The sequence below is a fragment of the Oryx dammah genome, unplaced genomic scaffold (assembly GCF_014754425.2).
Source record: "Oryx dammah isolate SB20612 unplaced genomic scaffold, SCBI_Odam_1.1 HiC_scaffold_2, whole genome shotgun sequence".
Taxonomy (NCBI): Eukaryota; Metazoa; Chordata; class Mammalia; order Artiodactyla; family Bovidae; genus Oryx; species Oryx dammah.
The window spans coordinates 190685952-190711427 of NW_024070186.1; the positions used below are offsets into that span (position 1 = coordinate 190685952).

The 25476-nt window shown below is 49.9% G+C and overlaps 2 protein-coding genes across 2 annotated transcripts; one reads left to right on the plus strand and one right to left on the minus strand.

Moving 5' to 3' along the window:
* Positions 1-1066: 1066 nt before the first annotated feature.
* NSUN5 (NOP2/Sun RNA methyltransferase 5) lies at positions 1067-6389 on the plus strand. Its single transcript, XM_040261222.1, has 10 exons — positions 1067-1221; positions 1321-1443; positions 2303-2477; positions 2571-2679; positions 4513-4651; positions 4743-4858; positions 5226-5404; positions 5580-5790; positions 5866-6006; positions 6083-6389. Exons 1-10 carry the CDS (start codon positions 1129-1131, stop codon positions 6183-6185), a joined length of 1389 nt encoding a protein of 462 aa, XP_040117156.1. The 5' UTR covers positions 1067-1128; the 3' UTR covers positions 6186-6389.
* POM121C (POM121 transmembrane nucleoporin C) lies at positions 6386-25472 on the minus strand. Its single transcript, XM_040261212.1, has 13 exons — positions 24888-25472; positions 23750-23965; positions 23300-23458; positions 21642-21722; positions 19603-19777; positions 15788-15879; positions 14615-14688; positions 13844-13968; positions 13627-13729; positions 13222-13398; positions 9976-11637; positions 8857-8976; positions 6386-8549 (listed from the first exon to the last, which is right to left on the minus strand). Exons 1-13 carry the CDS (start codon positions 25451-25453, stop codon positions 8452-8454), a joined length of 3648 nt encoding a protein of 1215 aa, XP_040117146.1. The 5' UTR covers positions 25454-25472; the 3' UTR covers positions 6386-8451.
* Between the last annotated feature and the right edge of the window lie 4 nt (positions 25473-25476).

Genomic DNA, 25476 nt, shown 5'->3' on the forward strand with positions numbered 1-25476 from the left:
CAGAAAGTGAAGAGGAACTAAAAAGCCTCTTGATGAAAGTGAAAGAGGAGAGTGAAGAAGTTGGCTTAAAGCTCAACATTCAGAAAACTAAGATCATAGGATCTGTCCCATCACTTCATGGCAAATAGATGGGGAAACAGTGGAAACTGTCAGACTTTATTTTTGGGGGCTCCAAAATCACTGCAGATGGTGAATGCAGCCATGAGATTAAAAGACGCTTACTCCTTGGAAGGAAAGTTATGACCAACCTAGATAGCATATTGAAAAGCAGAGACATTACTTTGCCAACAAAGGTCCATCTAGTCAAGGCTATGGTTTTTCCAGTGGTCATGTATGGATGTGAGAGTTAGACTGTGAAGAAAGCTGATTGCTGAAGAATTGATGCTTTTGAACCGTGGTGTTGGAGAAGACTCTTGGGAGTCCCTTGGACTGCAAGGAGATCCAACCAGTCCCTTCTAAAGGAGATCAGTCCTGGGTATTCTTTGGAAGGAATGATGCTAAAGCTGAAACTCCAGTACTTTGGCCACCTCATGCGAAGAGTTGACTCATTGGAAAAGACTGTGATGCTGGGAGGGATTGGGGGCAGGAGGAGAAGGGGACGACAGAGGATGAGATGGCTGGATGGCATCACCGACTCCATGGGCGTGAGTCTGAGTGAACTCCGGGAGTTGATGATGGACAGGGAGGCCTGGCGTCCTGCGATTCATGGGCTCGCAAAGAGTCGGACACGACTGAGCAACTGAACTGAACAGACAGTAGAGCGGTAAGCCAAAGACATCTACATGTCATAACAGAAGAAATACAAATGACCAATAACGGGAAAATGTTTAACCTCAATCACAGAAATTAAAACATCAATAAAATCTCATTGTTTGCCTGTGATATCGGCAAGGATTGAAAGAAAAACGCAAAGAGCTGCAAAGAAGTGGTCAGCCGGGTTCTCTGCGTCGGCCTCCAGACCCTTACAGGAGTGTGAACTGTCACACGCCCTGGGACCACCTGAATGGGTACTGGGACTTCCGGGTCCGGAACACCCGTGCCCTTTGACCCCGGAAGTCAGGTGGGGGCGGTGCGGAGCCGCGCGCGCTTCGCGACAGAGCCGTAAAGGCGCGCGCGAGGGTACGGAGCATGGCGGTGTACTCGGCGGCGGCGGCCGTGCTGGCCGGCGTGGAGAGCCGCCAGGGTTCCCTCAAGGGGCTGGTGTACGCCAGCAACTTCCAGGTAGCAGGGTTCGGGGTTCGTGCCCGGGAGGGGGATCCCCGGCAGGGGGCTAGCTCGGCCCGGCCCGCGTCTCACCTGGGTCCTCTCGGCCGAGCGCAGAACGTGAAGCAGCTGTACGCGCTGGTGTGCGAAACGCAGCGTTACTCCGCCGTGCTGGACGCCGTGATCGCCAACGCCGGCCTCCTGCGAGCCGAGAAGAAGCTGCGGCCGCACCTAGCCAAGGTAACAGAAGGGTGCATGCTAAGTCGCTTCAGTCGTGTCCGACTCTCTGCGACCCCATGGACAGCAGCCCACCAGGCTCCTCTGTCCACAGGATTCTCCAGGTAAGAATACTGGAGTGGGTTGCCATTTCTATCTCCAACAGAAGGGTGAGCCCCTCCTAACCTTAGGGTGTCTGCTCGGTCGCCGTCCACTGTGTGATGCTAGCAAGTCGCTCCTCCGAAATGAAGAGGTGCACATTTAGGCGAAGGCAATGGCACCCCACTCCAGTACTCTCGCCTGGAAAATCCCATGGACGGAGGAGCTGGTGGGCTGCAGTCCATGGGGTCGCGAAGAGTCGGACACGACTGAGCGACTTCACTTTCACGCATTGGAAAAGGAAATGGCAACCCACTCCAGTGTTCTTGCCTGGAGAATCTTAGGGACGGGGGAGCCTGGTGGGCTGCCGTCTGTGGGGTCGCAGTGGGGTCGCACAGAGTCGCACACGACTGAAGCGACTTAGCAGCAGAGCACATGCTTTAACTTTGAGTCTTGTGTGAAAGATTAAGAACAGAAAACCAAAGTGTTGATAGCGCAGCAGGCTCTGTTTAGGTAAAACGAAAAGGTGATGTTGACGAGGAGGGTTCAGATCCAGAGTTTTTCCTGGTGAGAAGCATGGGGAAGGGGTTCGGGACTGGGAAGCCAGGTACCAGGTTCAAATCGTGTACCTGCCTGTTAATTTCTTGTGTGATCTTGAACAGGGTAGCTCACTTTTACCCATTACTATCATGATAGGTGGTCTGTTTAACTCTTCCAGTTCCAGCACTGTGGAGTTCCAGGATCTTCATACTCAAGGTTTTCTTGCCTCGTTTCTCCATCCTAGGTGCTAGTATATGACTTACTGCTGGGAAGAGGCTTTAGAGGGCGTGGGGGACGATGGAAACCTCTGCTGGAGCGGCACCAGGCCAGGCTGAAGGCTGAGTTGGCGCGGCTCAAGGTTCGTCAAGGTGTGAGCCGGAACGAGGACCTGTTGGAAGTGGGATCCAAGCCTGGCTCAGGTGAGCTGGGAGGTGTTGTGGAGATGGAGGATAGCCATCAGGCCCTCAGGAGAGGGCCCGGTTCCTGCTCACTCACTGCTGATTGCTTCCTAGCCTCCCAGGTGCCTCGATTTGTGCGAGTGAACACTTTGAAGACCTGCACTGAACATGCCATTGATTATTTTAAGAGACAAGGTTTCTCCTACCAGGGTCAGGCTTCTGGGTGAGTTTAGAACCCTACCTGAGCATGGAATGGGCTTCCCAGGTGGCTCAGTGGTTAAGAATCAGCCTACCAGTGCAGGGGATGCAGGTTCAAACCTTGGATCAGGAAGATCCCCTGGAGGAGGAAATGGCAAACTACTCCAGTATTCTTGCCTGGAAAATCCCTTGGACAGAGCAGTTTGGCGGGCTGCAGTCAGTGGGGGTCGCAGAGAGTCAGACGCGACTGAGCATGGAATGCTGTATTAAATAGAAGTGACTGGAGTAGCCGTCCTTGTCTTGTGCCTGATTTTAGAGGAAGAACTTTCAGCCTTTCCCCATTGAGTGTGATGTGAGCTGTGGGTTTGTCATATACAGACTTTATTATGTTGCAATATGTTCCTTCAGTACCAAGTTTGATGAGAATTTTTATCATGAGTGGATGCTGAATTTTTTCAAATGCCTTTTCTGCATCTCTTGAGATGGTCATGTGATTTTTGTCCTGTTTGCGGTATATCACACATCGATTGCTTTACATCCTTGCATCCCTGAATTTGGCATCTTGTGCATTCCTTGTTTTAACAGATGTCATTGTTGGGCACCCATTTGGTCAGAGTCAAAACTGAGTTATTGTGCGCGCTTCCCTCCTGTCTGTCTGCTCGTTTACTGCTCTGCCTTTAGTGTCTCTCCTTCCGGACACTGCCTAGGTTTCAGCACCATATCCTGTCGTGGCTGGCACGAGAACCCTCAGCTGGCCTCCCCACGTCCAGACTTTCCTGTCACGCTCGTCCTCTCTGTGTCGGCTGCAGAAAGCTCTGAACGCAGATCTGACGCTTTTCTCCCTCACTGAAAGCCCTTGGCCCTCCGCTGGGCTGTGCCTCCCTGCCCCTCCCAGGCACGTCTGCCGTGCACCTGTGTTCCCACAGTGGTTGCTGCTCTGTGGCCCGCCCCTGCACTCTTCTGCCTCCTGTTTTGTTCCCTCACAGCTCTGGGAAGCGGCGTCCTCTCCCTCCGTCGCCCTCATCTGTTGCAGATGTCTCCCTGTCGGCCTTCAGTGTGCCGCTTAGAGACCAGGGTGGTGGAGAACGGCTGTGTGTCGCTTTGGATACCAGCTCTGCTACTCGTCAGGCTTCCCTGGTGGCTCAGACGGTCAAGAATGTGCCTGCCGTGTATAGAGGCCTGGGTTTGATCCCTGGGTTGGGAAGATCCCCTGGAGAAGGGAATGGCTTCCCACGCCAGTATTCTTGCCTGGAGAATTCCATGGACAGGGGAGCCTGGTGGGCTACAGTCCAGGGGGTCTCAAAGAGTCAGACACGACTGAGTGACTCAGTTTTTCTTTCCGCTGCTTGTTAGCTTTCTCATCTGAGTTGTTATTCTCTCATGTTTTTACATGGGGCAAGTGAATGGACAGTGCTTTTCCATAGTTTAGAGAACAAAGTTTTCACCTCAGCTCCTCCGGGTACTAATTCATCCATCAGGAATAGACTCAGTACTCACTTCCCTGTACCAGGCCTCTCCCCCCAGGGTTATGTTCTGATAGTACTGGCTGTTGCAAGCCTAATGTGTGCGAAATCTTTTCCTACGAGGTTTGCATGTCATTTAATACCTACAGTTTTCAAGAAGTACAGAGGCTGAGGTGCCCATGCCTCCACCTCTGGGATCTTCTGGACACAGAGTCTGACCTGAGAACCCCAATCTCTGAACTGTTGCCTCTATCGTATCAGCGTGTTAATATACTCAGCAGTTTTAAGCATTTGTCACATCAGTAAGCACTTAGGTGACGTGTGAAGTGCCTGGCTGGTACCTGGCATGGAGGGAGGCATAAGACGTGGAATAAGCAGTTGGTATTCCCTGGCAGCCTCGATGACATCAGGGCCCTCAAAGGGAAGTGTTTTCTCCTGGATCCCTTGCTGCCAGAGTTGCTTGTGTTTCCTGCCCAAACAGATCTGCATGACCATCCGCTGTACCAAGCCGGTCACCTCATCCTGCAAGACAAGGTAGGGAGGATGGGTGGAAAGGGGGGAAGCAGGTGGGGGGTGGTCAGCCTGGGGCCTCCGTTCACCCAGCCCCTGTGCTCTGCGCCGCCAGGCAAGCTGTCTCCCAGCCATGCTGCTGGCTCCGCCCCCGGGGTCCCACGTCATCGATGCATGCGCTGCCCCAGGCAATAAGACCAGTCACCTGGCTGCTCTTCTCAAGAACCAAGGGTGAGTGCCATGGTCAGACAGGAGTGGGGTGGGATCTGATCCCGTACTTTGTAGGAAGAGATAAGGAACACTTATTCCAGGAAGTCCTGCAGGCTGAAAGGAGGCCTTGCCTTTCAGTGTTCCCTTCTGGACCTAGTGCAGCTCCCTAAGCTTCCCAGTGGGCGGCAGGTATGAGATGTGAGTCCCTGAGCCCTCGGAGCACAGAGCCCAGGCCAACTATTTCTGACCACTGAGCTTTTTAGAATTTAAAGACATTTAAATAGTCTGTCTGTCCTGACTTCACGTACGTGTTAACTGTGTCAGAGCAGTGGGCTCTTACATGCTCCATGAAGTTCTCAGTTCACTTCAACTCTGCCCTCCTCCCTAGGAAGATCTTTGCCTTTGACCAGGATGCCAAGCGCCTGGCGTCTATGGCTACCCTGCTGGCCCGGGCAGGGGTCTCCTGCTGCGAGCTGGCCGAGCAGGACTTCCTGACGGTCTCGCCCTCGGACCCGCGTTACTCTCAGGTCCAGTACATCTTGCTGGATCCCTCCTGTAGCGGCTCTGGTGAGATGCCGGGGAGCACGGCCCAGGGCCCACGGACCCAGGGCAACCTTGGGGCGTGAGGGGTGGTCGGTTGTCCTGGCCTGAGGTTTGGTTCCTGTGACCCTTGGAAGATGTGCTCTCCTGGAAGCGGGACCTGCTCTTCCAGGCTGGCTGTGCTGAAAGCACTCTTCCCTAGGGATACCAAGCAGACAGCTGGAGGAGCCCAAGGCTGGCACGCCGAGCCCGGAGCGCCTGCGAGCGCTGGCCGCCTTCCAGCAGCGGGTGCTGAGCCACGCGCTCACATTCCCCGCCCTGCAACGCCTGGTCTACTCCACGTGCTCAGTCTGCCAGGAAGAGAATGAAGACGTGGTGCGCGCTGCCCTGCAGCAGAGCCCGGGGGCCTTCAGGTAGTAGGTGTCCACCAGGGCCTTGGGGAGGGGGCTGCCTCTGACCTAGAAGCCCATCCCAATTCCTGCCTGCAGGCTGGCTCCCGTCCTCCCCTCCTGGCCGCACCGAGGCCTCGGCGCCTTTCCAGGCACTGAACACTGCCTCCGGGCCTCCCCCGAGACCACGCTCACCGGTGGCTTCTTCATCGCGGTGCTTGAACGGGTAGAGGTGCCGAGGTGAGTGACCGGGGGGGCCTCCCTGGAAGAGGCTGGAGGACTGGGGCACATCTCACCCCCTTTACTTTTCTTCTAGCTCTGTCTCACAGGCTGAAGCGGCAGCCTCAGAGCTGACGCCCAGCCCAGCCCCAAAGGGGAGGAAGAGGCGGCGGAAAGCGGCGGCTGCCCCTGGCACGTAGCGGGTGCAGAGCGCCGACTCCTCTCAGGCCCTCAGCCCCAGGTGGCAGTCTGGTTATGGCTGGAGGAAGAAGACCGGGAACCCCATTCCTCCAGCTGGAGAGACGGGACACTCCTCTGCTTTGGGTCTCTTCCCTGGGCTGTGCTTTTGTGGGTGAGACGCACTGCTGCTCACAAAAATAAAACGCAGGACATGGTCTATGATAGATCACAGTTTTTTTATTCTTAATGACATAAGCAAGGAGAAAAATCTCACATTCATACTAAAAATTCCAACTAGACTCACAGGAATTCAGTCTTCGTTTATAATGGAAAGTCCCAGCCTCCCGTCCCTGTCCAGTGCACGTACGTGTCCACACCCACATTCACGCGCTCACACTTGGGGCAGGGGGCTCCTGGACCAGCTGTTCTGCCTGTGGAGCTGAGGTAACCGAGCCAAGGGTCTACCTTCCGTGAGGTATAGGCAGCAGCCTGATTTCTAGACCCGTGCCCGCTCCCTCCCATCCAAGCAGGTACCCGGGACTCAGGCCCCCCCCAGCTCCACACGCAACAGAGCTCTCGGGGTGTGGAGGCGCGTCCCCCGCCATGAACCATTCACCCTCAGTCACAAAGAGGAGGGGACTAGTTACACCTACGTCACATTATTCATAAAATAAGAATTACATTTTCTGTTTCCAGAAGGAGCTCAAGTCCCTCAGGAATGCTGCCGGGACAGCATCTGAGCCTCTTCTTCACACAGGCATAACTTAACTCTACACAACTAATCTCTAGTCAAATAGCATTTATACTGAACCACCTCAATGAACCAAGCTTGAAGGAATTTAAAAGGCAATTTAGCTTAAATACAAAAATAAATTTTTATTGTTAAAAAATGTTTAAATATTTTTTTCTTTTAATTTAGACACACGCATTCATACTTCTCCCAAAGAGGCTGGGCATGGCAGCAAGGCTCATGGGCCTGGGGTAAGGGGCTTGGGAACAAAGGGAGAAGGGAAGGGAGGGAGGGAGGAAGACGGCAATTTTAAAATGTGGTTCATTAATTTAGGGTTTCTACCATATACTACAGACACTGAGGTCAGGTAGGTGGGAAAGAGCGAGCATAGGGCAGAAGCCCTTCCCCTTGGCCCCGTCCTCCTGGGCTGCCAGCCCTTTAAAGTCGAAACACCATGTGAGAATTCAAGACTCGGCACTTGGAGCCACAGAGTGGTGCCACTTTCCACACCTGATGAGCGAGGCCCCAGAAACTTGAGCAACAGTTAAGTCCGGCACTACCAACATGCCGCCACTCACACAATTCAATTCTTCCTCCAAACTCGATTCAAAGAGCAACAGACATATGAGCATCAGACAAAGTAACACAGGACAAAGCTTTAAACAGACGATCCCGGAGAGGCAGACGGGCCCGGGAGGCCAATGGGGACGGTGGGTGAGCAGGCAGCTGAAAGCAGCGGGGTGGGGCGGCTGTGTGTGTGTGCAGTGTGTCCTGCCTGTGCCAAGAGCTTCCCTCTCCCGAGGGAGGTACCACCCCTGGGTCTGCCAGGCTAACAGTCTTGAGCCACCAAGCTTTGAGGGGCCAAACTGGCAGAGCAGGTTGGGGGTGAAAGGTTGGCTCGGACTTGGCAGGAGGAAGTGGAACAGCAGGAACTGCACCCGCTGGGGTCTCCAGGGCAAAGCCAGACTCAGGGTCATTGTAAAAGGAACTGACCCTGCAAGGAACCAGTGAGGGATGAAGCAGCAAGAAGCGGGGAAACAGTCCCCTCACGGGACTGGAGGGGGAAAGCCACTTGTACAGCCAAGCCAAGCCCGGTGCGGCTTCGGGGACAGTCCACCCCAACCCGTCAAGTGCACAGAGATGCAGGCAGCAGGGCTTGACCTGCTGGCCTCTGGCCAAGATGGCGGTCGGGGAAGAGGCGGGCAGCGGGCTGCCTGCCTGAGCTCACACACTACACGAGCGTCGGGGAAGGAAATGGACAGTATGTACAGATGTTTCTTTAGTTCTCTCCAGCTTCACCAGTTCAACTGTTCAAGTAAGGTAACAGGCTTCTGCCCTGCCACATCCCTCCCCCCATGACGCCCCCGACCTGGGGCTTCTGCTTCCTGAGAGAGGCAAACAGCCCCTGGCGCTGCCACTACCTCCCTGGGGGCTGAAGCCAGAGGCCTGGGGTTGGTCTGCGTGGCGGAACCAGAAGGATCAGAGGCTCTTCCTAGCAGGTGCCGAGGTCCGGATTTGGGCAAGGGGTGGTTCGGGGGCTGGGTGAGGGACGAAGGCTATTTCTTGCGGGTGTGCTGCCTCCGGGCCTGTAGCCGCTGTCGAGCCCCTGGGGTCTTGGATCCCGCACCAATAGAAAAGGAAGGGGCTGTCGATCCTGGAAAGATTCAACAAGATCTCATCAGGGCGGCTGGGACCCAGGAGCACTTCTCTAAGTGCTCTAAGTGGGCACTGGAAAACGGCAATCCCTCTGGGAGAGGCGCTGGTTAAAAATGCAAAATCACAAGACCACAGACAGTCTGGGAACAAGGACCGGATCAGCATTTTCACCTGGCTTCCGAATGGTCAGTTGCCCAACTCCAAATGTGGGTGGTGCTGGACTCCTGGACGGGCCTCGGACAGCTGGATGCTGCCAGCCCGCCCCACCCCTCTTCAGAGGAGACAAGGTCACACTGGCCACTTACCAAAAGGTCCAACTCCGACAAAGCCTTGGGCAGGTGTTGACGCCCCAAAGGAGAGACTGCTGCCAGCTGCTCCCACCCCAGGGGCTGGGGTGTTCTGACCGAAGGTGGGTGTGGAGGTGCCTAGGATCGAGAGAGAGAGAGAGAGAGAGAGAGAGCTGTAGGGACCAGGCTGGGGAGCAGGGGGGGAGGAGCCTCGAGGGAGCTCGGCTCCTAGCAGGGCCTTCCCGCAGGACACCTGGGCTCTGGGTCCCCCCCACTGAAGGACAGCACCGACCTTCACACCTGCTACCCCGGGCGAGCCTCCCAGCTACCAGTGGTGCCACGGCAGCGCTGGCTTTTGGCCTCCTAAGGAGCAGGGCCCCTGCATTCCCTCAGCCAGCAAACCCAGCACAGGGGCCAACTCAGTGGACCTCTGCCTTTAGCCGGAGCCCGACTACCTGGCCCCCATCAGGACTAGATGCGTTGCGTCTCTCCTTGTCCACTTGTCCTCCCCTCTCCGCCCTGTGGGTCCCCTGAGGCCCACTGGGACTCCCCACCCAGTCCTGCCGTCCCTTCAGCCCTGCCTTCCCTCACGTAGGAGGCGGCTGGCTGGGGGGCGTGGGGGGGTGGAAGGCAGATTTCTGACACTCAGGCTTTCCCTCCCCTCCCACCCGTCACCACCACTGCTCCAGACCCCACCTCCCCTCAGCCCCCCAGAACACTCCCACTGTACTTGCTTCAGATTCAACAGGCTGGCTTCACCAGCTACCACTTAATTTAGGCCTACATCTCACAAGTGAACGTGGCTGGCAACAACAGTGCTCACGGGCCTCACTCACAACCACACTGTGTGTGACGCTGCCTGTGATCCTACACCATCTCCCTGCCTCCGAAGCAACTACTCAGGAGGTCCTGCAGGGCCCCCTCACACCCGCCTCCACCCACACCCCAAACCCTTGTCACAGTCTCGGAGATTAAGTGTGTTACTTTCTCAGAAAGGCATTCCTCTGCACTCAGTAATCATGTATCTTACCAAGAAACTGATACTGTATTGACGCATTTAACACCCGTCTCCTCACTACCCCTATATAAAGCTCCAAGTGGACACTGCCCCGTGGGCCAGTCAACTTGGGATCATACCTCCAAACACAGGTTTGCTGTCCGGTGTGCTGGTCACACTGAAGGCAAAGGATGTGGTCTGGCTGGGCGTGCCCAAGCTGTTTTGACTCAAGCCTCCCCCAAAAGGCGCTGTGCTGCCAGTGGTCCCACTCTGTCCTGCCCCGAAGCCGAATGCTCCAGAGGCAGCACTGGTGCCCGGGGTGGCCACACTCATCCCAAAGGCCCCACTCCCAGCCGGGGTGGCTGGTCCCCCAAACATGAAGGGCGATGGTGTTGTGCCGCCGAACACTGAGCCGCTGGTCCCGCTGCTGGTAGTCTGGGTGGTAGCGCCAAAGCCAGAGGTGGTGGCTGCACCAAATGAGAAAACAGCTGTGGTGCTGCCAAAGGCTGGCCGGGTGCTGGCGGAGGTGCCGAAGGCGGAGGGTGTGGCTTTCAGACTGCCGAACGCCGGCTGCGCGGCGCCGCCGAACGCTGGCTGGGCTGGGGTCGGCGCTGGGGTCGGAGTCGGGGTTGGGGCCGCAGAGTTTCCAAAAGTGAAAGAGCTGCCAAAGCTGGGCACGAGAGCCGGCTTGGCAGCCCCCTGCGGCTGCCCCTCGGCGGCCCCGAAGGTGGGCTGGGGGTTGGCGCCCGGGTAGGATGGGAGAGAGGGCTTGGTGCCCGAGGCAAAGGGAATGTTGAAGGCTGGGGTGGTGGTGCTGCTGAACGTCAGCGTGGGCTGGCTGGTGGTGGCTGGAGCGGAGGTGCTGAGGCTGCTGCCAAAACCGCTGAAGCCAGTGCTGCTGCTGCTGCTGCTGCTGGGGGCTGTCTGAGGGGCACCGGGAAGCGACTGGCCAAAGGTGGTGACTGATGTGGAGGTGGGCATGGCGGGAGGCTTGCCAAATTGGAATATGGAGCCCCCAGCTGGGGTGAAGCTGGCACCAGAAGTCGGAGGAGTCCCAAAGAGGAAGCACTGGGAGGCAGAAGCAGCGGTGCTGGTCACGCTGCTCAGGGTGCTGGTCACACTGCTCACACCGAAGCTGAATGCGGGCTTCGGAGCAGAGTCTGTGGAGGTGCTGGCTGTGGTCACAGAAGTCACTGTGGAGGTGGCAGTGGCCTGGCCGGTGAAGAGAGGGGCACTCGTGGTAGTGGCCAGAGTAGCTGTTTGCTTGAAGAAGGGAGTTAGCCCGGGCACAGATGTGGGTGGCCCCACGCTGCTAAAGATTGGCTTGAAAGCGGGGGCTGTGCTGCTGGTAGTCGTGGGGAGGGCCGAGGTGGAAGACGCCACGGCCGTGACCGTGGAAGGGCTAGAGGGCAAGGGGTCCCCACTCTCGCTTTTCAGGGGGGCCACAAAAATGGGCCTGAATGTGGGCGATGCTGAAGACATAGCAGGGGCTACAGAGGCAGGAGGGTTAGCAGCTGGGGTGCTCAGCATTCCAAACAGGATGCTCTGCTTGGGGCTGGGAGGCGGGGTGGACAGGGCCTGAGATTTGGTGGATGTCTCAGCTGAAGGGGCCGGAGGGGACTTGGCGGCATCGGTGACGGGTCCTGGGGAAGAAGCCGGGGTCAGCCCCAAGAGAACAGTGGTGGATCTGGAGTCGGAGGAGGTGGCTGGAAGGGCTCCTGACTGTGAGGAGCGCAGAGAGGCCAGAGGACTGGGTGTCTTCGGGGGTGAATCGGCCACAGTGGTGGTCACTGCAGCAGGCTCTGTGGAGAAAGAAAGTGGAGAAAGCAAATTTGGAATACTGCAGATGTGACGGTGTGGCGAATCGGCCACAGTGGCAGTTACTCCAGCAGGCATTGTGGAGAAAGAAAGTGGAGAAAGCAAATCTGGAATACTTCAGATGTGACGGTGCTCAAAGCCCAGCACAGTGCTTGGGATTCAACAGTCAACAATTACGACTAAATCCATGTCACAGAACTTTTAAAAAGTGTTCATTCCTGAAAATAGGCCAGTGTTCGTAATCTCTACCCTTCACAGATCATAAGAAAGATTTCAGAAGAGGATAAAACGTGGGCCACGCTGGGGATAACACATACAGAAACAAAGAAAATGCCAATCACCTGAACTTAAGTCCAGTCAATAATCTAGATACACCTTACACAGCTAACAGAGACACACTGTGCTGTACTGACCCACCAGGTGCAAGGAGAGAGCATACAACCGTGAAGGAGGAGATGGTCTCTGAGCCATCTGGATGCCTGACACATTTTACGATACGATCAAGTGCAGCAGAGGAGTGTGTATATGCAGTGCCAGGAAGGCTGAACAGCAACAGACCTTGGAAGCTTCGAGAAGAGTAATGTTACCTTGTGACCGTAGTCTAAGTGGGGGATAAGACATCCTAACCATGTGATCACTGACACTTCTGGGACACCTCACGAGGTCAGCGTTATTTTCTCACCTTACAGATGATGACAAACAAGGCTCAGAGGAGCTGAGGGACTGGGTTTCAAATCAAGAGCCACTTGGCGACCAAAACTAAGCTGACTCCCTCAGCTCTGAGTGTTGCAGCCCTTCCCTAAAACTGATGACAGCTTCTAAAGCTCTTAAGCCTGCGCCAGCTCTGGTTAGAGGAGCTACAACAGGGTCAACCTCTGGAACAATTTCCAGGGATTGATGAGCACAGTGCTTTTACTTCTTTAAAAAACTTTTTTTTTGTTAAATTACTTGGCGGTGTTGGGCCTTGCTGCTGCGCATGGGCTTTCTCTAGTGGCAGTGAGCGGGGGCTACTCTCTGGTTGTGGTGCATGGGCTTCTCACTGTGGTGGCTTCTTTTGCTGTGAAGCAGGGGCTCCAGGCACCCAAGATTCAGTAGCTGTGGCTCACAGGTCCTAGAGCATGTGGGCTTAGCTGCCCTGCAGTATGTGGACTCTTCCCAGACCAGGGATCAAATCTGAGTCCCCTCACACGTACACCCGTGGCTGATTCATGTCAATGTACGGCAAAAACCACCACAATATCGTAAAGTAATTAGCCTCCAATTAAAATTAAAATTTAAAAAAAAAAAAAAGAAGAAAGAAATCTGAGCCCCCTGCACTGGCAGGTAGACTCTTCTTACCCATATACTACCAGTGAAGTCCTGGCACTTTTACTTCTACCTAAACAAAAGCTGATGTCATTACACGCGCCAAAGTAAGCTCTCCTGGGAACCCCCTGGCAGTCCAGTAGTTAGGACTCCACGCTTTCACTGCAGCGGTCTGGGTTTGATGCCTGGTCAGGGGATTAAGATCCTACAAGCTGTGTGGTGCGGCCAAAAAACAAACAAAACAAAGTAAGCTCTCCACTCACCAGGGAGGGAAGGTAGCCCCGGGGAATTCTGCATCTTCTTCAAGCTCTCCAACAGGGGGTTAGCGCTGGGGGCTTGGAGGGAGGTTGGGGATGAAGCAGTCCCAGCGGCAGGCAGGGTCAAAGTGAAGGAAGACTGACTGGCAGGTGGGGCCTCAGTGACAGAGGTTGAGGCAGCATCTAGGGACGAAAGAAAAGATGACACTGTTTGGGAACTCTTTCCAGTTGCAGATCGTGGAGCACGGGAAGTTCGGGGCCTCGGTACAACTCACAAAGGTTTCCCTTCAATGCTCACCATTCTCCAGATTCCACTGAGGGCCCAAATGGATTTCCCACATGAGAAAGACCAAAATAAAACCCAAGGAGACAAAGCCTCTCTGGAGTGTGAAACTGATTTATATTCCTTACCAGTCTTATCCTCTAAGACCTTGTTAAACCATTGTAACGAAGCTTTCTTTTCCAAGTCCAAGTCCTCAGCAGTGATCGAATAACCAAGCTGGGGAGGTGGAGGCTACCAAAGAGAAAAAGAAGTTGTCAATCAGGAGAAACTGTAAGAATCCTGTATTTAGCCTTCTTAAGGTAGAGCTAAGCTGGGGTGGGCAGAAGTAGAGGGACAGGACTATACCAAGGTCAGCTGGTCTCCTCGCCTGGAGGGCAGCAGCTGAACCTTCCGTTTACGCTGCCCGGAGCTGCCAGGTGTTGATGGCGAATTCCATGAGTTCTGCTTCTTCCATGTGGTTGGATCTGCAACTAAAGAAAGAAAGATTTAATTTTCTTTTCCTCTGCCAGAAACGGACAGGTTATCTATCTCCTGTTTTTAACACTGAATTTTCATTGGGTACCTCCGAAACATTCTATTTTCCATGATTTGGGCTCTCGGATGGTGTCTGCTAGATTATTTCTAATAGTCAAGAGGATATAAAGGGAGAATTGCTCCAAATCAAAGTGTCCACTGCTGCTGCTGTTGCTCAGTCTCGCCCAGCTCTTTGCAACCCTCTGGACTGTAGCCTGCCAGGGTCCTCTGTCCATGGGGTTTTTCAGGCAAGAATACTAGGGTGGGTTGCCATTTCCTTCTCCAGACCTTCCCGACCCATGGATCAAACCTGTGTCTCCTGTATTAGCAGGTGGATTCTTTACCACCGAGCCACCAGGGAAGCCCAGAAAACTGCTTACTAGACAATAGTCATCTGGACTGCTCACAGATACCTCAACCTAAACTTGTCCATAGCCTACTGTTATCACATATTATACTGTATTTCTCTGAGTCACCTTTCTCCCTTACCTGACTATAAACCTCTGAAAGACAGAAACATCTTTCTCTGTACCCACCAGGCCCTTCACAAAGCAATGCTCAATACTTCCACCAACAGCTGCTCTAGTGCACTCATCAACTTACTCTTTTCTCCCTGGGACTCCTTGTCTGTTACCAGTGGAGTTGAAGAACTAGAATGATGAGAAAGTTCCTCTTCTCTGTAGGAGAAAAAGGCACAGTTAAGTTTACAAAGATTTGCTAACAGAAAGTACTGGATAACTTCCTGTACCTGCTTGCCTACCAACTAGTCTAGAACCACCACGATTTAGGACCTCAGTAGGCCAGGACAAAAAAAAATAGAAGTCAAAAGAAAATCCCAACAGAAATGAATGGAGGCAGTTTATGGAAGCCCTGGAGAAAGCTTTGTCTTAAAAAACCACCACAAATCAACACTTTTCAAAACCTTACTTACAGCCCACCAAGTTCCTAAAAGCTCTAGTCACAGGTCTGATCCCTAAATTTGACCGCAGGTACCCAGAGGGTCCGCTAGAGTCCAGAATGTGACATCTGCTGCCCACTGACATCATTCGCTCTGTCTGCCCTGTTCTGTACGGTCTCTACTCCTGCACCCCCACCACTCATGCTACAGTGTCGGGGAGAGAGCCCGCGGCCTCTACAGCTGGGAACAAAAGAATGGTAAGAGATGAGAGCAACTCAGGTGGGCAGTGTACTGTCCTCCACATGCCAATTCTTCAGTCCTCCAAATCAGAGCTGAGGAAAACCCAAGAGCCAAGTAAACGTCCCTCCTTTCCTGCCCCTCTCAATCCATGCAGCAATTAATAATGGACTCAGTTCAGTTCAGTTGCTCAGTTGTGTCCGACTCTGCGACCTCATGGACTGCAGCACACCAGGCCTCCTTGTCCATTACCACTTCCCGGAGTTTAGCCAAACTCAAGTCCGTCGAGTTGGTGAACCATCCAACCATCTCATCCTCTGTCGTCCCCTTCTCCTCCTGCCCTCAATATTTCCCAGCATCAGGGTCTTTTCCAATGAGTCAACTCTTCGCATCAGGTGGCCAAAGTATTGAAGTTTCAGCTTCAGTATCAGTCCTTCCAATGAACACCCAGGACTGATCTCCTTTAGGATGGACTGGTTGGATCTCCTTGCTGTCCAAAGGACTCTCAGAGTCTTCTCCAACACCACAGTTCAAAAGCATCAATTCTTCAGCACTCAGCTTTCTTCACAGTCCAACTCTCACATCCATACATGATTACTGGGAAACCCATAGCCTTGACTAGATGGACCTGATTACCTTACCTTACTTTCTTTGCTGGCCTCTCTGGTGTCTGGGAGCGGGATGAGGCTGGGCTAGAGAATGGAGATGAACTGGGACCACTCCTCTTCCACAGCTAAAAGTCAAATACAAGTAAGATTGACCCTGGTTGACAGTTTATCATCTGACCTTTGATAAAGTTCTGTTCATCACTGCATATAACATTTCCTTTTAAGTAACTAAGAAAAAGTCTGAAGAACTAATGGCATGCTAACTACTAAAAGTAGAACGGAAGAATGTACTTTTGGCATATGTTAAAAAAGAAGATGTCACAATCACTTAACAGTTTAGAGCTAAGATGTACATATTTGCTCCATATTACCTATGGAAACAATAAAAGTCAATTAAGAAACTGTTCCAATGAAGATAACCCAGTAAACCAGTTTAGTTTTGGTCTCATTAAATTTTCAGTTTTACTTCATTAACTTTATTTTTAAAAATACATTATCATGACACTTATGACTTCTGTAACATCAGTGGTATTTATCATTATATGAGAATTATCCATACATCTGTCTCCTCACCAAGCAGCGTTCCCTGATATCAAAGGTAGTCTGGGAACTTCCCTGGTGGTCCAGTGATTAAGAATATGCCTTGCGATGCAAGGGACACCGGTTCGATCCCTGGTCCATGAAGATCCCACATGCTGTGAAGCAACTAGCCTGTGCACCACAACCACTGAGCCCAAGTGTTACAACTGCCAAAGCCTGCGCATCTTGGAGCCTGTGCTCCACAACAAGAGAAGCCACTGCAACGAGAAGCAACGAAGAGTAACCCCTGCTTGCTGCAACTAGAGGAAGCCCACAAACAACGAAGGCCCACCGTGGCCAAAATATAAAATAAATTCCACAAGTACACAGTAAAAAATTTCCTTCCTATTTCAACAGTTATTACCAGTTTGTAATACATCCTGTCAAAATTATTCTACACACATCAAAAGATGAAAGAAATCGCAGGATGAAGAGAGGACATTATACACAGCTCTGCACTATGCATTTTTAAAAATACACTTTGAGACTATTTACATCAGTACCTATTAAAACTGCCCTATTCTTTTTAACAGTTATGTAGTATTTCAACTTACAGAAATACTAAAAGTTATTCAACCAGTCTCCGAAAAAGGCATGCTTACACTGATTCCAAGCTCCCACTATTAAAACAATGGCACAACCAACATCCTCGTGTACGTCTCTGACTGTATGTGTAGGGTTAATTCCTCAAAGTAAACCTGCTGGATCAAAGGGCATGTGCATCTGTACTGTTGCTAACACTGCCACCCCGCCCTGCAGGGAAATGTACCAACTGATGCTCCCAACCAGCAATGCATGAGAAGCCCGTTTTTCTTGTTCTTTCTTTGGCCATGCCACAAGGGTTGCTGGATCTTAGTTTCCCTACCAGGGATCAAACTGGGGGCCCAGCAGTGAAAACACCGAGTCCTACCCATTGGACAACCAAGGAAATCCCCATTTTGCAACCTGCTAAACCTTCTAAAACAGATTAGAGTGGCAATCCCCACTGACTAACATCAAAAAGAAACAACCAGACTTCATCTATTCCTGACAAGATGCAATCCAAAGTACGTGTGTGAGTGGTTGGTCAGTCATCTCTGACTCTTTGTGACCCCCATGGACTGTAGCCCACCAGGCTCCTCTTTTCATGGGATATTCCAAGCAAGAACACTGGAGTGGGTTGCCATCTCCTCCTCCAAAGGATCTTCCTGACCTAGGGATTGAACCCACGTCTCTGGGGTATCCTGCATTGACAGGCAGATTCTTTAGCACTGAGCCACCTGGGAAGCCCTAACCCAAAGTACACAGTACCAAAAAAAAAAAAAAAAAATCAAAGTACACAGTACCACCTGTGCAATATTCTGCCAAATTAACTGAACTTAAATGTAATCAAGCCTCGGAAAACAGGGGATAACGTTTAAGTTAAAATGACACCATGATGATGCAAACTTAATCCAAAATGTGGGAAATCCTACAGAACAAAATCATCTACTTTTTTCAAAAGCATGAAAAAAAAAAGAGTAGTAACAGTAGTAGGATAGATTAAAAGAGCCTAAGAGAAATATGAACCAAATGTCATGAATTTTTAGTCCCTGATTCAAACAGTAACTGCAATAAGACAGTTTATGGTAATAAGTGCAATTTAGATATGAAGAGATATTAGCTAATATTAAACAGTTATTATAAGTCATTTAAGAGGAATAATGGTATTGTACTTATTCATGTGAAAAAAAATCTAAAAATATACGGAAGGACCTATAGCTGAAATGACATGTTTGCAGTTTATTGCTTTTTTGTTTATTTTAAACTTTTTCTTTATTTTTGTTTATTTTTGGCTGTGCTGGGTCTTTGCTGCTATGCAAGGACTTTCTCTTGTTGCAGCGCACACGCGTCTCCTTGTGGTGACATCTCTAGTTGTGGCTGGAGGGCTCGAGAGCAGGGCTCATTAACTGTGGTGTGTGGACTTGCTGCCCTGCAGCATGTGGAATCTTCCCAAACCAGGGATTGAACCCATGTCTCCTGCATTGGCAGGCAAATTCTCAACCACTGGACTACCAGGGAAGTCCTCAATTTACTTTAAAACGTAACAGCAAAACAAATGGGGGGCAGAGGTTGATGGAACATGATTGACAAAATGCTGTTCAGTTCATGGCATTTTCTTTTTGTGTACATTTGAAATCTGACATAAGATTCTTAAAATAGGGATAATGAGTGTATACTTAGTATGCCTGCTGTCATGATTAAATGAGGAAATCTACGTAAAGTGCTTGGTTAGTACAGGGTCTAGCCCAGAGAAAGTGCTCAAGGCAAAGGTTGTATCCTTTTAGCATTCCTACAACTGAGACCTTCATCTTTCATCTATATTACTCTAAGAGCCTTCTGTATAACTTCACTGAAAATTTTTCTCCCCTTGAAAATCTTCCTCCACACGAGCTTTATTTTTACTTAGCTACTATAGATTATTAAACAGGCACTGAAATGGGTACTTTTCAAACACTACCTTCAGTCTTTACAATAATCCTTCAGAAATGAGAAATAGAGTTTGTGATTATCCCAAAGCCCCAGAGCTACTGTCAGAGCCAAGACTGGAATCCACATCTGTTTATCTGTGTGGTAGCAAAGCTTGCTCTGTTCCCTAGGCTATCTACTACATTCTCTTTCTAAAAAAGAGAATGACAACATTTTAAAAATTTCATCAAATTCTCAATGCAATAGCACCCCACTCCAGTACTCTTGCCTGAAGAATCCCATGGACGGAGGAGCCTGGAAGGCTGCAGTCCATGGGGTCGCTGAGGGTCGGACATGACTGAGCGACTTCACTTTCACTTTTCACTTTCATGCACTGGAGAAGGAAATGGCAACCCACGCCAGTGTTCTTGCCTGGAGAATCCCAGGGACGGGGAAGCCTGGTGGGCTGCCGTCTATGGGGTCACACAGAGTCAGCCGCGATTGAAGTGACTTAGCAGCAGTGGCAGAGGATAAATTTCTTTTATGACCCAATGCAATCTGGACTACTTGATCTACTTGTTGATAAAATTAATATCATTCACTGAGCAATGCACCTCTTGCCCATGTATCTGCAGCAATGGCTCTTTTATCAAGTTCCCACACATGACTGCTCTACTTTTAGAGCTCTCTATTTTGCTCCACTGGTCTGTAGTTATCGCTCAAGTGTTTGTATCTGTTAGTGGTAATACCACTATCTGAGGGTAGAAGGTGGGAGTGAACACTGGCTCATCGATTAATTAGTGCTGGGAACCCATGTCTCCCACAGCACAAGATGAATGTACCTGAGAGAGACCACGCGTGGAGCTGTAGGAACTGGTGATGGCATTGCGGCTGGAGCTGGGGATGCCACCTGTGTACGTGCTGCTTGTCAAGGAGCTCACAGAAGAGGTGCGGGATCTCTTATTCAGGTGATCATCTGAGTTCTGTGAATTAAGACCTCTCTTCAGAGACCCAGGCCTAAGAAGAAGAGGAGAAGATAGTTAGATGCATTATTAAAGACATTCTTTTAAGGTTTTGTCCATGGACATTGAATCTTTCTTTAAAAAAAAAAAATCAGTAAAAAAAAAAAAATGCTCTTAATTAATAACAATTTGGCTAAATATATCTGACAGTCAGGAAAAGAAAGTCAAATGTTTTAAAAATCAAAAGTATGAGTCCACTGCCTAACATTCTAGAAGATGCACACTAACCTAGATCAGCCCTGGGATTTCTTTGGAAGGAATGATGCTGAAGCTGAAACTCCAGTATTTTGGCCACCTCATGCAAAGAGTTGACTCATTGGAAAAGACTCTGATGCTGGGAGGGATTGGGGGCAGGAGGAGAAGGGGACAACAGAGGATGAGATGGCTGGGTGGCATCACTGACTCGATGGACATGAGTCTGAGTGAACTCCGGGAGATGGTGATGGACAGGGAGGCCTGGCGTGCTGCGATTCATGGGGTTGCAAAGAGTCGGACACGACTGAGCGACTGAACTGAACTGAACTGAACCTATAGTGACAGAAAACAATCAGCGGACACCTGGAGATCAGGGCAAGCTGAAAGGAGGTATTACTAAGGGACACAGGAAAATTTTTAGAAGTGACAATATGTTCATTATCTTGACTGTCGTGATGGTTTCACAGCAGTATGCATGTCACAACTTATCAAACTGTATACTTTAAACAGGCAGCTTATTATTCGCCAATTATAATCCGATAAAACTATTTAAAAAAAAAATCAGAGTTAAGAGGAATTAACTATCTTTTCTAAACCTTCAACTAAACAGAATCCCTATACCTCTTTCCTGTAGAAGAGCCTTTCAATCTCTGTTATGATACCAAACCACAGACCAGTTTATTCTTATACTGGATGAAAATGCTTTTCCCTCTAACTTGGATACACTCACCAATGGATACTACTTGGAGTTGTGCTGAGCAAGTTGTTTTTCTTTTTTGACCTGACAGTCCTTCCATTTTTTTGGAGTGAAGTTAAAGTGAAAGAGAAGTTGCTCAGTTGTGTCCGACTCTTTGTGACCCCATGGACAATAGCCTACCAGTTTCCTCTGTCCATGGGATTTTCTAGGCAAGAATACTGGAGTGGGTTGCCATTTCCTTCTCCAGATCTTCCCAACCCAGAGATTGAACCCGGTCTCCCGCATTGTAGGCAGACGCTTTACCATCTGAGCCACCAATATCCAAATTTCCTTATTCTCCTTGAGACTGTTTATCTCTGGGCTAGGATTTATCCACCTTCAAGCTGCTCCGCCCACCCCCCCCCGTAAGATTTTGGTGGGCATCCTCTCTCGCAGTGTAGTACCCCAAACCAAACACGCCCCACTGACCACCCCGGCAGAAGCCAGAGGAGCAGGACTACTACTGGCCAGCCTCATGGCAGCGTCCGTCCTATCAGCACAGCCAGGAGCACATCTGCATTTCTGGGCAGCCGTACTATACTACTAGCTCAGATTAAGCGCATCAATTCCTCCCCAAATGTATTTAGACTCAAATGTAGAGATGTACTATTTTATCTTCAATTTCATACTGTCACATTTTATCCATTGCACCAACCTTGTGAGTGTCTGTTCATACACCTGGTTATTAAATATATTTATAAACCCTCCTAGCTTTAGCATATTTTGTCCATATTAGTGAAAAAATATTAAAAGGAATTAGAAGATAATAATTGTGGCAAGCTACTCAAAATGTTCCTCTCTGATTTCAAAGATGCGAACCTGAATTAATAAAGCAATACAAAAGCAAAGAAGAAAGTCAACGGGACAATTAATTCTGATAAAGCCCCTTTTCCAAAAGTGTACATCTCATTCACACATTTTCACTTACTTAGGCACAAAAGAAGCAGGGACTCCATTGGCCACCAGGGGCTCAAACGCTGAATGTCCGCTCCCACTGCTATCATGGCGCCTACGACAAATCAAAAAACTCTCAATTAAATGAAATTACTTCTCCCCCGGCCCCCAATCATATTCCCATATTCTTGAGACTTTATACTATTTCCATGGAGCATAGGTTCCCTACGAGACAAGAAGAGGGATGCTTCAACCACAAAGATTCCAAAAGTTAAATTTATCCTAAGGTTTAGGGCAGTAAGGAAAGTACGAAAATATTTCAAGACCTTTTGAACTATTAAGTTTTTTCAATTATTTGCTAATTTCTCACCGAACTATCAGAATCACAAATTTACTATCCTACCATACCCAAATTAAAAACAAAAACAACACTTTAGGGGTCAACCCACACTCCTGCGGTGCTCTACAGGTTAATATGGCAAGTCTGTTAAAGAAAAACTTGACCTATCGCATAGAAGGGCTCTGCATGGTGCACATAATTATCACTTATTCCTATCATGGGAAAGATAATATAGAATCCTCAAGTATAGGCTCACTAGGGTCAAGAAAAATTACCACCCTGGAGAACATGAGAAATCTAGATGAACCATCCAGCCCTCCTCACCCCTGCCACTCCTGCTTAGCTAGTTGACATTAGGTCAAACTGCTCACATGCCAATCATTTTTATCCCTAGTCATCATTACTTGATCTTTCTATGACATAAATACACTTGCATTAATATTTCCCTACTCAATTTTGTTATCTGAAATATCAAAGCTGACCAATTTTTACCCTGTAGGATATGAACAATCTTGTCTAGGTAATGGGGCCAATGATTTTTTAGTGTGAGGCTGCTGTCTCCTCAGAGAACACTTCTTTGACCACCATATATAAAGAAGCCCCCTTTGCATTGCCCTCTGCTATATTACTGTTTATCTCTACATGTTTATAACCTATGATTACCTTGTTTATTTTTATTATCCTTTTTCTCTGGTCTCTCTCAAACCCATGAGGACTCTGTCTTATTCAAAGCTCTATCCACTGTACCTGGAATAGGCTCTGACATATAGTGGGTGCTCCATTTACTGAACTAAAAAAATGATTGGAATCCTTAACTGACTCCTTGCAAACCCTGTTAAAGCCTTGATACACTGTTTACTGCATCATCCATACAGAAAAGCAAATAATGAAAGTGGTTTTAGTCTCATTACTGACATATCTACCATACTCTCGTCCTCACTTCTGTTTGCCAAGCATTCCCCTCAGCACAATTACAACAGTGAAATCGGTGGTTACCCAAATAATTAACCACCAGGAGACTCTAAGGGGAAGACTTTAAGCATGCTCTCCCAAAAATGAAGTTTAACTGGTTTGTATCAAAAGTACAAGGTTAACCTGGCTTATAGTTGCCGGCTTATCTCTAGTACTTACACAAAAAGCAAACTACAAAATTTATCTAACACATGTCTCAGAAAATGAACAGCACTAATTTAAGATCTTATTATCAACCACTTCTATGAAAACCAAAAAAGGGAATCTACTAAGGGTCACAAACGAGCTGGCTTGTGTATCTCTGGAGAGTGACCCTATATTTCAACAAAACCTGGGAGCCCATGGGAGAAGCCTGTTAATTACTCTGTTGGTCCTGTTACCTTCTTTTATTTTCCTGGCCATCAGCAAATATTTGGTCTTCCTCCTCCACTGTCCTTTTCTTTCTCTCTTTGAGGGCGTTCAGTACAGTCTCCTTTGCACATGGATCTGGGGCACTAGTTGATGGTGAAGACAGTGTTGAGTTGATAATCTGTTCTGGTCTGCAATGAAAGACAAAATTCCAATATCAAGGTATTCTAATTACCAAGCCACACAGCACAGACTTCAGTCACGGGACATCAGGAGCTAACCAGTAAGCAAAAGTATAATTTTATACACTCACAGAAATCACCCTAGGCAATCAAAGATACAGTCTAAGGCAAATGAAACCAAAAGATGGTTCAATTACTAGAATTTGGGATTTCTCATTCAAATAAGCAGCTATTTCTCTTTCTGCTTTGTCAGAGAACCGAAAAAGAATAAAGGAAATACAGACATTCAACAATACTCACAATGGAGAACGAGTCAGTTTGCTATCCGGAGGCGCAATCCTCACTGTCACTGGGCTGCACACCATTTTGGAATTACGAGCAGACAGCACGGTCTTCTTGTGGCAACCATTCCAGCATACTGTGGGAAGTACCCCCAGCAAGGAATACTGGGCCTGCTGGATTGGATATCGCCTTCGAGGTGTTACTACAAACCGATGTGAGAAAGTCCCACAGTCCCTGTGGAGAATGGGAGATACCAAAGAAGCTTGAAGAAATGTTAGAAAATTTAAATGACTGAAGAATCATGTGGGTTCAGATATTTTTTAGATGCTTTAAACTTTTTAGGCAACACAGAACACACGGTATGTTTATGGCAACTTTCCCTCATTTCTTCTAAGGGCAGAAAGCGACAGCTGCATAACAGCTGTCCCTACAAGGGACTTCCAACAATTTGAGAGGGAAATTGAAAACCTTACCCACACAAGTAAATTACAATGGGAGAAAAGTGTGGGACAATATGTGCAGGGAGGAACTTTTCAAGATGCTTCAATCTTTTATGTGATGTCAGTGATATATACTCAAAGTCAAACATTTTAAACACCTAAATGTTCCTCTTCTCAACTAAATGTACTTTTCATGACTAGTATTTTCATCAAATTTTTGTATTCTCGTGGATCATCTTTATCAAATTTTACTGATCAAAGAGATGTTTCCTGGGAACACCACCTCTTTGAGCTTGGCTAAACCACAGAATTTCAATTAATGGTCTAAACCAGTGGGGGTGGGGTGGAGTGGGAGAGGTGGGGGGTGGAGATGGATCTAACAAATTATTTTTAACTACACTTGAAAGATAAATATATTTTCACAAGAAACAGGGATAGTTAATTGTTTATCAAGTATTCTGCTAAATCTATACTGCATGAAAATTCATTCGATTTTAAGAACTGAAAGGAAGGGAACCGCTGTGGCATTACATCTCACTCCAAAGGGTAAAGGCGGACAGGAGTCGGTAGACACGCATCAGGGTGATTAAGAGGACAAAACAACACAAAATCCACTTTGGACTTAATAGAAAAGAAAATCGGATTTAAAAGTCAAGTCCTCAACTCAAAGCCAGGCGACAGAGGAGAGGCTGTGGGTAAGATCAGGGTTACCTTACCGGTAGGAAGGCCTCCTGGAGGGTCGGAGAAGAGAAGTGGGGAGGGAGGGGTGAACTTGAACACGCTGGGGATGCGCCGACTGAGCCGGGGACGCGGTGCGGACGGGAGGGCGGCGGCCCGGCCTCTCCCGCACGTCCCTAGCCTCCGGGGCGGGGGCAGGCTGCGGGGGGCCGGGCTTGCCCAGGTAACTGCCCATGAGGAGCAGTTCAGCGGGGTCGGGTCCTTCGAGCGGGCTTCGCGGCTCTAGGAGATTTCCGTTTGCTGCCGATTTGGCCGGAGGCGAGGCGAGCAGTGTTCGCCGACGCCGCGCGTTCCAAACGAGCGAGGAGAGCGCGCGCGAACCTCGGGGCTCGCGGCTCAGTCCCCACCAGGCCGCAGTAGCCCCCACAGCCAGCCAGGCCAGCGCAGCCGCCGCCGGCACCAGGTACAGCACGAGGCCGAGCAGCGACAGGCCGAGAAGCGCCGCCCCGGCCGGCCGGCCACAGCCCCAGCCGCGGCCCTCCCTGACACTCGCTATCGGCCGCCGTCGGTTGCCTCCTCCAGCCGCCACAGCCGCCGGAGACATCGCGGCTCCGCGCCGCGGAGAAG

What these genes read in the sequence shown, in the direction of transcription:
- NSUN5 (XM_040261222.1), top strand. Translation starts at nt 1,129, where the DNA reads ATGGCGGTGTACTCGGCGGCGGCGGCCGTGCTGGCCGGCGTGGAGAGC. An exon ending in GCTCTTCTCAAGAACCAAGG is followed by an intron (nt 4,859 to 5,225) that starts GTGAGTGCCATG and finishes CCTCCTCCCTAG; the next exon opens with GAAGATCTTTGCCTTTGACC. An exon ending in CAGAGCCCGGGGGCCTTCAG is followed by an intron (nt 5,791 to 5,865) that starts GTAGTAGGTGTC and finishes TCCTGCCTGCAG; the next exon opens with GCTGGCTCCCGTCCTCCCCT.
- POM121C (XM_040261212.1), bottom strand. Translation starts at nt 25,453, where the DNA reads ATGTCTCCGGCGGCTGTGGCGGCTGGAGGAGGCAACCGACGGCGGCCG. An exon ending in GGAGTCCCAGGGAGAAAAGA is followed by an intron (nt 13,969 to 14,614) that starts GTAAGTTGATGA and finishes TTCTTTCTTTAG; the next exon opens with TTGCAGATCCAACCACATGG. An exon ending in GGTCTTAGAGGATAAGACTG is followed by an intron (nt 13,399 to 13,626) that starts GTAAGGAATATA and finishes TTTCGTCCCTAG; the next exon opens with ATGCTGCCTCAACCTCTGTC.